The sequence below is a fragment of the Protopterus annectens genome, chromosome 5.part0, assembly GCF_019279795.1.
Source record: "Protopterus annectens isolate FY-2018-M chromosome 5.part0, PAN1.0, whole genome shotgun sequence".
NCBI classification, from domain to species: Eukaryota; Metazoa; Chordata; order Ceratodontiformes; family Protopteridae; genus Protopterus; species Protopterus annectens.
The window spans coordinates 984,981,854-984,994,353 of NC_056735.1; the positions used below are offsets into that span (position 1 = coordinate 984,981,854).

The 12,500-nt window shown below is 40.2% G+C and overlaps 1 protein-coding gene across 1 annotated transcript in view; it reads right to left on the reverse strand.

Annotated features, from left to right (window-relative positions):
- Positions 1-9,497: 9,497 nt before the first annotated feature.
- SLC10A2 (solute carrier family 10 member 2) overlaps positions 9,498-12,500 on the reverse strand; it is a 181,723-nt gene continuing 178,720 nt past the window's right edge. The window contains exon 6 of the mRNA XM_044071953.1: positions 9,498-9,655. Within this exon, the coding sequence (XP_043927888.1) occupies positions 9,498-9,655 (158 nt within the window). The remainder of the gene's footprint in view (positions 9,656-12,500) is intronic.

Here is a 12,500-nt window from a genome sequence, read left to right on the forward strand (position 1 = left end):
GGCGCACTCACCTATGCTTACTGTGCATTACATATGTTTACTGCTGCTTATTTGTGTTTACTTGTGCCTTATTCATTATGACAGTACCACTTTGATTGAAGGGATCTGGTTAATAGTCCCATGTGATACTCACATTCACTTTTACATGTTTTAATGTCGGCGACATTCATTCCACAAGGAAAATGATATGTGCTATAGTCAAACTTGAACCATGAATGCCTGTTCGTTAGGTGGATGCTCTAACCACTACACTATTGGTGTTCTGCTTCATTTATATGTATACCCATGGTTCATAGTTACCCGAACACATGCCTAAACACTTCACTTACACAGCAGGCATCCATTTTCCTGTTGGGAAAAATCGCACTACTACACATGCGCCATTCCCTACTGCTCTGGACCCATGCCGCATGTTGACTCACTCAGAGTATATTCAGACCTCCAAAGCCTATAGTCCTGGCACATACGTGTGTTTAATTGTCAGGGTGTTCATGTGGTCATCCAAGTTTAGGCTTGTCTGACTGGGGACCGGGACTGCCCTGTACCCATTTTGAAAGTCAGATTTAGCACGTGGACAAGGTTATTCCCACTGTTAGCATCCTACCTGTGGTTAGAGATGCAGGGATTTTGGCCACCTCTGGCCAGCTTGATATGTCAGCACTAGATAATACGGGTGTTCCTCTGCTATTTTCCTTCGCATTCATTATGAATGCTTTCTTGTTCCCATGTTCATTCTGTAATTATATATATATATATATATATATATATATATATATATATATATATATATATATATATATATGTAGTTGCTGCCCTTTTAAATGGCCAAAGTGGGACATATTTGGTACAAGCATCAAGATTTTGCAGGCCGACACATACCCACAGCCAGTACAAAGGACAAAACCTCACTTTTATGCCTAATTGATAGCTTATTCTTGTAGCATTTTAGTTGCTTATTCAGTTTCTTATGACATTTAGGTGTTTCAGATACAGAATAACTGTTTTATGCAACTATTACATAAATATAGGACATATTTTTGTCATTAAATCTCAGGACATCTGCCATTTGACACTAATTGTACAGGACACAACTGCCCAAAGAGGGACTGTCCCTCGCAAAGTGGGACAGGTGGTTACCCTATATATATATATATATATATATATATATATATATATATATATGTATATATATGTATATATATATATATATATACATATATATATGTGTGTGTGTGTGTGTGTGTGTGTGTGTGTGTGTATGTACGCATGCATACACATCTATATGATTTAATTAGTTTGATCATACTGTTGAATGACTGTGCTGTCTGCTATGTTTGTGATAACATCGATGTTAGGTATAACTGCCGTGGATTAGTTGTAAACCACATTGTGATGTGTAGGGTCCTGGCATCGGGCCTGGCTGATGCTGTATATTGTGTTGCTGGGTGGAACAAGGGCCGTTGGACAAAGGGTGAGTACAACACTTTTCAGCTGTGGTTTTCCGTTTAACCACCTATTCATGTCATGCAAAATCCTTCTACATTCTTACCACCCCAGTTCACATTTCATTGGTATTATATTGTTATACAGCATAAAAGTAGCAAGATATGCTCGTATACACATTACCCATCATAAATGGTGTGTGCGCTGCAGTCGAACCAGCAAAGTCTGCTCGATAGTCGGATGCTCTAACCATTACACTATTGGTGTTCTGCTTCATTTATATATATACCCATGATTCATAGTTACCCAAACACACTCCTCAACTCTTCACTAACACAGCAGGCATCCATTTTCCTGTTGGGAAAACTGTACTATTACACATGCACCATTCCTTACTGCTGTGGACCCATGTCGCATGTTGACTCACTTAAAGTATATTCAGACCTACAAAGCCTATAGTCCTGGCACATACATGTATTTGATTGTCAGGGTGTTCATGTGGTCATCCTGGTTTAGGCTTGTCTGACTGGGGACCGGGACTGCCCTTTTCCTGGTTGAAAGTCAGACTTAGCACGGGGACATAGTTACTTCCACTTTTAGTGTCCTACCTGTGGTTGGGGATGCAGAGGTGTGCTCACATCTGGCCAATCTGATATAACAGCACTAAATATTACAGGGGGTTCCACTGCTGTTTCCCTTCACATTCGTTATGACTGCTATATTGTGACCATGTTCATTCTTCATATCTATATATATATATATATATATATATATATATATATATATATATATATATATATATATATATATAAATATATCAGTCTGTACATACACATGCATATGCACCTACATGCTTATTTACATTTCCCATACCGATGAATCACCGCCACTTTCCATCGTGCATACACGCTTGCATACTCGCTTATGTCTAGGGTTGCCACCTTTTCAAATGGCCAAAGTGGGGCATTTTTGGGACACACATCAGATTTTACTGGCCAACACATACCCATGGTCAGTACAAAGGATAGAACTTTACTTTTTGCCTTAATGAAAGCTTACTCTTGCAGCAGTTTCATTGCTTATTCTGTTTCTTGTAACATTTAGGTATTTTACATACAGAAATAACTATTTTATGCAACTGTTACATGAAATATGGGACATAATTATTTCCTACAATCTCAGGGCATTTGCCATTTTATTATTTTTGGTCAGGACACAACTGTCCAAAAAGGGGCTGTCCCTCACAAAGTGGGACAGGTGGTAACCCTACTTACATCTGCTTTAAAGTGCCTTAATCACCCTATATCCGACTGCCACTATGCGAATGTGAAAGGTATATATTCCCGATAATGCACCTGGGGAAACGTGCATCATGGTCAGGTGTTTAATCCAGGGTCATAGGTTCTGCAGGACCAGCTGGAGGCTGAGCAGGGTTGTGGACAACTACTGCTCATACAACTTGTGTCCAGATGTCTACGGGACTGGATATCGTGTCGTGACACGAAGTCTAATGTTTAGAACAGATACGTATCCCATGAGGGATATCCAAAAATTGTGGGGACCAATGACTCTGAGGTATGGTTATACATGCAAGGGATAAATAGTTTCAATCCTTAGACTGCCTAGGGTGAGACTGCCTACTAGATATGAGTAGGGGTCACTTTGTGCAGATATGGCTGCGCCAAGCTAGCAGCCCGAGTATGGGTGGTTTTGGTGGACGTTCAGGAGGGGGGGTGGTGTGCTGTGGAGAGGATGATGGGTATTCAATTATGTATCCAGGTGTGTTGGGGTTGGATGTCTCATTTCAGGTCAGACCATTATGTGGGTGTGAGCCGGTAAAATTTCTGTACATGTGTATCGCACATTTTAATGTTCATATGTTTGTGGGATTGTGTTCTACAGTATGGCCTGGCAGGTTGTATTGCAGATTTGAATGTTTGTTCTTTGGTTTTCTTTCTGATTCACCCACTGTTCCCTCGTACACCTCTAGTTCACCTGTTGTGCATCCGACCCAGTCTCCCCTTGCCGAATTATTGCATTACCCATCACCCCCCACCCCCATATTACACACACACCATCCATCCCTTCTCTGGTTGATGGCCCATGGCACAGTCAACAGAACACATTACATACTCTACATATCTTTGGTACTAGTATACTTGTGAGGATTACCCTAGCATTTTTGATCTTCCACATGCTGTACTTCACGCACATAGGTACATGCAAATACTTATCTTTCATGACATGGTAGGTAGACCCGAGTAATACCCGTTCATCTTTTGGCCGTCCAGACAAGGACGACTTGGACCATGAATGGGAAGATATTGAGCGAATGCTCTGACCATTGGTAGGGTTGCCACCTTTTCATATGACCAAAATGGGACATTTTTGGGACACACATCAGATTTTACAGGCCAACACACACCCACGGTCAGTACAAAGGATAGTACTTTAGTTTTATGCCTAAATGAAAGCTTATTGTTGTAGCAGTTTAGTTGCTTATTCTATTTCTTGTAACATTTAGGTATTTTACATACAGAAATACGTATTGTATGGAACTATTACATAAAATATGGGACATAATTATGTCATACAATCGCAGGACATTTAACGTTTATAATGGTTTTGGTATGGACACAGCTGCCCAGAGAAGGGCTGTCCCTCACAATGTGGGACAGGTGGTAACCCTAACCATTGGGCTAGGCTTAGCAAATGGCAGCGGCACACTAACACGCTGCCTTTCGCTTCCACTTGGAATAACAATCAACACTACAATGGAATACGGGCACGGGGTTTTAAATGTCATTTGTTCGAGGGACGGGGACTCAATATTCAGCTAAGTGCCTTTGTGTTTACTTTTTATTTTGGTGTTCGCAAAACTGTCTTGTATGCTTTGCATACATTTCAGTATCCACAGACACTGACAGGAGTGATTATTATTAGAGGCAGGCTGTACTAGTCAGCATTTTAGGTTGCACGTCTGCAGCCATGTTCACTCCTCCGTGCAGTACTTAGACATGCCCCCTGCACTCGTACACGTTTCCTTTGCACGTGGACGTTGCGGCAGCACGCCTTCATTAATATGCATGTGGTGCTGCTGCACCATCTCTACACCGCACGGTCGGCGCAAGGCTAACACCGTCCTTATGCCAAGCTTCATGAATCCTGGGGCATATCTTTTAAACAAAATAATGAGATGAATGCAGTGCACATGGGGAAGTACCTATCAATATTACAATGTAACATTTCTTTTTGGTAGAAAAATATCCCCCAGATTTAAGCCTGAAAACATGACATTTTCTATCAGCTTTCCATGTGGGAAAATGTTGAAAAATCTACTATCTGATCATAATTATGTACAAAAATACAGATGCTTTTATTTATTTCAAGTTTTGTCACATTATGGAGATACTGTGAGATTTTGTTTAAATTTTTTTCAGATATTGACTTTTTCTGCGATTTCACTAGATGAATTAGCATTAAGCCTTAACATTTTCTGTATATGAATATATGTGTGTATAATATATATATGTGTGTGTGTGTGTGTGTGTGTGTGTGTGTGTGTGTGTGTGTGTGTGTGTGTGTATCAACTAAATGAGATAGCTGTTTCTTTTTCCTCTCGAGAAATCACGAGCTATAACTTACCAAGTGATTGCATATTCCAAATGTATTGTTTGCATTTCCCATGAACAGAAAATGTGTTTGATTGTGTTCAGTATAACTTCTTTAGTGATTCGTTATGATAATGCAACTCTGTTAGTAGACTTCATAATCCATGATACTGACTTGCATAAACTTGAAGAAGGCTGATCCCTACTGTCATCTGAAAGATGTTCAACTAGTGAGGGATCATTGCATCATTTCCCACTAATCCTACAGCAACAATTCTCATGGCATCTGTATGTATGTGTATTATTATAGCAATAACCCACGCCTGGGTGTGGGCAATACTAAATTTACCCACGGTTGGCGTGGTTTGGTCCCGAGGCGGCCCGGACCAAACAAAGCCAACCGTGGGTAAATTTAGCATTACCCACATCCAGAAGTGGGTTATTGCTATTATACCATGACATTATTTAAGAAAAGAAACTATTACTTTTCTTAAATAATGGCATAGTATAATGCCTGTTTACTGCCCTTCCGCAGATGTCTGGCATCCGGCGGTCCTGATGTACTGCGGCGCCGCGCAGTACATCAGAGTAATGAGCAAAAGCAGAAAGCAAGATCTCCGTTGCTTTTATGTCTCGCTATGTTAAATGAGTTTAACATAGCGAGACAGTTAAAATAAGCAACGGACATCTCCGTTGCTTATTTTAAACTGTCTCGCTATGTTAAACTCATTTAACATAGCGAGACATAAAAGCAACGGAGATCTTGCTTTCTCCGTTTGCTTAAACACTGTCTCGCTATGTTAAATGGGTTTAACATGGCGAGACAGCTTTAAAATAAGCAACGGATATATCCGTAGCTTATTTTAAAGCTGTCTGGCTATGTTAAACTCATTTAACATAGCAGACAGTGTTTAAACGAAGTTATACTAATGGAAAAAGTCCGGGCGACGGACCTTTTCCATTAGTATAACTCGATTACAACGCACGCTGGCCAATCAGCGTGCGTTTGGGAAGTCATGGTATAATATATCAATAACCCACGCCTGGGTGTGGTAATGCTAATTACCCACGGTTGGCGTGGTTTGGTCCCGAGGCGAAGCCCGAGGACCAAACAAAGCCAACCGTGGGTAAATTTAGCATTACAGACACCCAGAAGTGGGTTATTGCTATTATACATGACATTATTTAAGAAAAGAAACTATTACTTTTCTTAAATAATGGCATAGTATAATGCCTGTTTACTGCCCTTCCGCAGATGTCTGGCATCGTGACGGCAGTTCTGATGTACTGCGCGCCTGCGCGGTACATCAGAGCTGTGAGCAAAACGGAGAAAGCAAGATCTCCGTTGCTTTTTTGTCTCGCTATGTTAAATGAGTTTAACATGGCGAGACAGTTTTAAATAAGCAACGGACATCTCCGTTGCTTATTTTAAACTGTCTCGCTATGTTAAACTCATTTAACATAGTGAGACTAAAAAAGCAACGGAGATCTTGCTTTCTCCATTGCTTTAAAACACTGTCTCGCTATGTTAAATGGGTTTAACATGGCGAGACGCTTTAAAATAAGCAACGGAGATCTCCGTTGCTTATTTTAAAGCTGTCTCGCCATGTTAAACCCATTTAACATAGCAGACAGTGTTTAAAACGAGTTATACTAATGGAAAAAGTCCGGCGACGGACCTTTTCCATTAGTATAACTCGATTACAACGAGCACGCTGGCCAATCAGCGTGCACGTTTCAGGGGGGTCATGGTATAATATAGCAATAACCCACGCCTGGGTGTGGGTAATGCTAAATTACCCATGGTTGGCGTGGTTTGGTCCCGGTGCCCGAGGACCAAAAAAGCCAACCATGGGTAAATTTAGCATTACCACACCCAGAAGTGGTTATTGCTATTATCATGACATTATTAAGAAAAGAAACTATTACTTTTCTGAAATAATGGCAGAGTATAATGCCTATTAACTGGCTTTCCGCAGATGTCTGGCCTACCCGGCAGTTCTGATGTACTGCACGGCTGCGCAGTACATCATAGCTGTGGGCCAATGCCACGGAGAAACCTAGATCTCCGTTGCTTTTTAGTGTTCGCTATGTTAAATGAGTTTAACATGGCGAGACAGTTTAAAATAAGCAACGGACATCTCCGTTGCTTATTTTAAAACTGTCTCGCTATGTTAAACTCATTTAACATAGCTAAACACTAAAAGCAACGGAGATCTTGCTTTCTCCGTTGCTTTTTTTTTAAAACACTGTCTCGCTATGTTAAATGGATTTAACATAGCGAGACAGTTTAAAATAAGCAGCGGAGATCTCCGTTGCTTATTTTAAACTCTCGCTATGTTAAACCCATTTAACATAGCGAGACAGTTTAAAACAGTTATACTAATGGAAAAAAGTCCGGGCGACCGGACCTTTTTCCATTAGTATAACTCGATTTACAACAGGCACGCTGGCCAATCAGCATGCACGTTTTGGGGGGATCATGGTATATTTTATTTTAACTATTCTGGCCACAAGATAATGTTCTTGTCTTATTAGAATCTAAACATCACTTTAGCCTTAATCAGCTAGTGAGAGAGGGTGATTTTTTTAACTTAAGAACATTACAGTGTTGATAGTAGTACTTTAAAGAAGTCAATGTAGTTTAAGAATTAACACCCTTCTCTTCCAAAGGTAGCTGAAGCTGGATAGTCAAAAATGTAGAACTTTTAGTTTAATGATTGTGCTGACAGCTATTTATCTGGTTTCATAGGAAACATGATCTCATCTTTTCTCTGGGAGGGTGGCAGGTTGGCATAATAGTTAAGGTGCTTACCTTAGAAACACAACATGCAGAGTTTGACCTTCACATAGGGTAATTGGCTAGGCTGAAATGGCTCATGAGGGCAGTTAGCCTAGTACTAATCTATGAGCCTATGTTTAAAAGATGTGGATTCCTACATGCAGCTCTAGAACAGTCATCGAGATATATCACAGAGGTGTAATGTTCATTATTTAACAATTCAGTATTGTTTGAAAGCATTCATCAAGTGTAATGTTCTTTATTTAGCAATTCAGTATTGTTTGAAGGCATCCATCACTTTCTTTAGAAGAACTACATTCAGGAACTTACAATCATTAATGGAATTAGCCAGCAACCTGGAACCTTCAAGATATGGTGATGCTGGAAGGCATGCTATGCTTACCTTAGGAATAAGAGATATTTATATACTCTACACTGCATCAAACATTTTTCACATTTATTAACAGAATTAATGCTTAAGCATGCAAAAATATTTTTGAAACAGAAATATATGCCAAAATAGTTTTAAACATATTGCTTATTTTTCTGCAACAAGGTTTTCTGGACACAGGCATATTAAATGAAATCATAGACAACACCTTCGTGACTTAGGCTGCTAAGTCACTTTGTCTGTTCTTAGTGGTGCAGAATTCCACTGTGCCGGGTTTTCTCATTTCAAATATAATAAGGCTGCCTGGATTCTTATACCTTTTAGTTCTTTGCTTTTGTGAAAATGCAGTAGCTATTAAAGGAGGCAAGAAATCCTGCTACTAGAAAATCTTATCTTGACATGTGAAAGAATTGTCCATTTGGTGCCTACTAAATAACTAGAGCCCTATTTGGGTTGTACCACTGGTAATCAAATATTTGTAGGAGTTACTAGCCAGAGAAAGAACTAAACTTACATGGTTTTAACTGTGATAATTGCTTATATTTATTTTAAATAATAGCAATAAGGAAATATATACCTGCCTTCAAGCCAACACAAATGATACAAAAAATGTTCAGGTGGTTCATGGTTATCAATATTATAAATACAGTGCAGGAAAGTATGTGTCATTGTCAAAGAAAAAAATATGGCACGTAGGTTATTAAATATTCAAAATAATGTAACATTTTCTTCTAAATGCTTGTAGTCCATTCTGAGGCATTAAAAAGCATTTTATACACAAAACATTGCTTAACTCAAAGGGACTATATGTTAAATAGGTAATCTGTTGTCATTTATACTGTTTTTACACAATACAAATTCACAGTAAAGGTTCATACTTCACATATACCTGTAAGAAGATTTAAAACCTGTGAATGTATTGAAAACACAACTATTCCCCACCGCCACCACCACCAAGGAAATAAAAGCAGAAAATATTTACAGGAAATTATTTTTCCTGATGTGTTGTTTCATAAAACAATTACCTGCAGTAATTGTTTCTTTTCAGAGTTACATTCTTATCTTAGTAGTCAGGACATCATTTGACATGTTTTATGTTACTCATAAGAAAAGTTACTAGCAATAGTGGCAATAGATTTGAATTAAGTGTTGAACATGCAAACCAAGCCAATGAATGAAAAAGTGGTTGGTAGATACAGAGCAAGATTTGCTCATATCCTAGATGAATTTCTCGGATGATATTTTCAGTGATGAAATTCTGTAGTATGCTTTAAAGTTTACTGTTAACTTCAGACAAAGGGTCTGTAAATGATGCAGTGAATCCACCATTTGTTATAGAGTACGCTGACTCCATTTTCTCATCATTACCATCCTTTTCAGTTTCTTTGGGATCCTTTTTACTACAATGCCGTTTGTACAGCTGATAAACTGAAGGAAAAAAAATTGAAAGTCACTATTTGATAATAGTAGTTATCAGATATCAGATTACTAAAACAAGCACATACGATCCTGGTTTACAATATATAAATAAAATATTCTAAAAGTTATTAGTGTTTAAATGCTGATGCTCTTATACTGCATGTGCAATAAGTACTGGCAGTAAGCCTCTCCCGATGTTTATATTCAGTCGTAATCTCAAATAATGAATTGTTACACATATGACATCATGCAAATGACACTGATAAAAGGTATCTTGGTCCTATTGACAGAACCTATTGCAGGCAATATTAACTGCATTAAATGTTAAATAACAAGCATTGTACTGTCTGTCATTCCTTCTTACCCATACATGAGGCCATGGCTCTGACACCAGGTATCTGTCTCAGCGAGGCCCTTCTGTAGGATGTCCACATCATTTGGAGACTTGACTATGGCTCCTAGTTTGCAGTCATCTGCAAACTTCGTTAGACATAGGCCTTATGTGTTAGTCTGTACTTCAGAGAAGTAGATACCAAACAGGAGAGGTCCCAGGATGGAACCCTGTGGTACTCCACTTGTCACTGGTTTGAAGTCAGATTTGGAGTCTGCAACTTTTACAGTGTGGGTTCTGTCAGTGAGCCAGTTGGCAACCCATCTTGTGATGTAGGGATTTATACCTAGTTTAGTGAGTTTAGCTATAATTCCAGAATGAGGGATGGTGTCGAAAAACTTGGCGAGGTCAAGATAGGTTGTGTGAACCACCTTACCCTCATCTACAGCTTTGGTGACTGCCTCAGAGAAGTCGATCAGATTCAGGAGGTATGATCTACCTTTCACAAACCCAAACTGGGTGGGATCCAGAGTTTGAAGGTTACCAATGTCATTGTTTATGAGTTCCATGATGATACATTCCATGGCCTTGCAGACCAGGCTCGTCAGGCTAATAGGTCGATAGTTCCCAGGATCAGTGGGGGCTCCCCCTTTGTGGAGTGGGATAACTGTTGCTGTGTGTGCCATTCAGTGGGCACAAAGCCTGATGTGAGGTAATTATTGAACATGGTGCTTAAGTGGGGAGCCAGTTCATTCTGAAGTTCGTGTAAAATGCAGCATGGGATCTTGTCCGGTCCCATGGATGCTGTGTTTTTGGCTTTAGAGAGTGCAGCTTTTACCTGTGTAGTTCTGATTACAGAGACTCTGCATTCTTCCTCTATAGATATGGGCCCTTTAGGGGGTGAGGGAGGGTAAAGCTAGCACTGAACCTATCTGCCAGGATGTTGGCAATATCAGTTGGTTCTGTAATTTTCGTGCCGTTGTGCTGTAACTTAGAGCAGATCTGGGTGTTGCCATCACGATTCTTGAAATAGCTATAGAATGCTTTGTGGTTGTCCTTAGAATTAATGGTGATTTTGTTTTCGTAGCTAGCTTTGGAAGATCTTATAAGGGATCTCAGCTTCTTACTGAGGCTGACCAGGGAGCTCCTCCACTCATGGGATTTTGGTCTCTTTTGCAGCAGTTTCTTCCTTCTGTTCTACAATTTGTTTATGGCAGGGGACCACCAGATTGGCTTCCTTTTTTTGGAGGATAGCGTCTTGGTTCTGTTTGGGATAGCACGATCCATGCACTCGTGTAAGTGCTTATAGAGTGCATTTGTGTAGGATTCAGCAGTCGCAACTGTATTGTCCGCATGGGTGTCATGAAGTTCACCACTTCTGCCTTAAGAACCATGAAGTTGACTTTGGAGACATTTTTTACTGTGGTTTCCTTAATGGGGGGTGGGGGCGGGATGTGGATATCAAGGGTGATTAGCTTATGGTCGGATTGGACCAACGAGGAGTTGACTTCAGGTGTGGAACACCGGTTACTCATGTTGGTAATGACTAGATCTAGGATATTGTTGCCCCTGGTGGGGGTGTCGATAAATTGATCCAGGGCATTGGAGTTTATGAATTCCAGAAAGCGTTGAGCTAAGGAGTTGGTACATGAGTAGTTTTCCTAGTTAATGGTGGGGTAGCTGAAGTCGCCCATTATTAGGGTGTTTGGTTGAACCCTAATATTTTCCAGTACATCAAGAAAAGAGGAGTGGGAATCCTAGGGCATGATGGGAGATCTGTAGCAAGCTACAGTCTGGATTGCAGTTTTGCCCAGAGTTAGTTGCACTTGGATAACCTTGGATGCATTATGCTGGGCAACTAGCCTGGAGGTGTGGATATCCTTAATGAATATGGACACACCTCTGCCATTGGTGTTTTGGTCCAGGTTACATGGCCGAAAAGTGTGGTATGAGTTATAGCCTCGTAGTGCAAGGGTGCTCTCTGGAGCCTTGAACCAGGTCTCAGTCACTGCACAGATATAGATGTTCTCCATTTTAAGGAGTGCCTTGAGTGAGTGCATTTTGAGATTTAGACTTCTAGCATTGAGTAGTATTACCCTCAGTTTTTGCTTGCCTGTTCCTGCTAAAGTGGTGAATTTGTCATTTGAACCTTGCCTAAAAAAGGCACTATAGGGGCAGTAAGAGCCTTAGCCAGTAGCCACAATCCCAGGGGTGATAGGTGCAGGCCATCTGTGGCAAAGCATCTTGGTCTGTCGACCATGTCATCCCAAGCAGAAAGATACTGGATCCCCTTAGAATGATACCAGAAGCTTAGTCAATTGTTGAAGTCAGTCATTTTGTCCTTGTACTGCGGTATCATTCTGAGCAATGGCAGAATGCTACTCAGGGCTAGGGTCATACCTGCCTGGCCTACAAGATCGGACAGCACTTCCATGTCTCTTTTCATGTAGTCCAGGGAGGTACGTCTCAGGTCATTCACACTAACATGGACAATGATAGAGTCATATTTGTACTTGTTGTGGA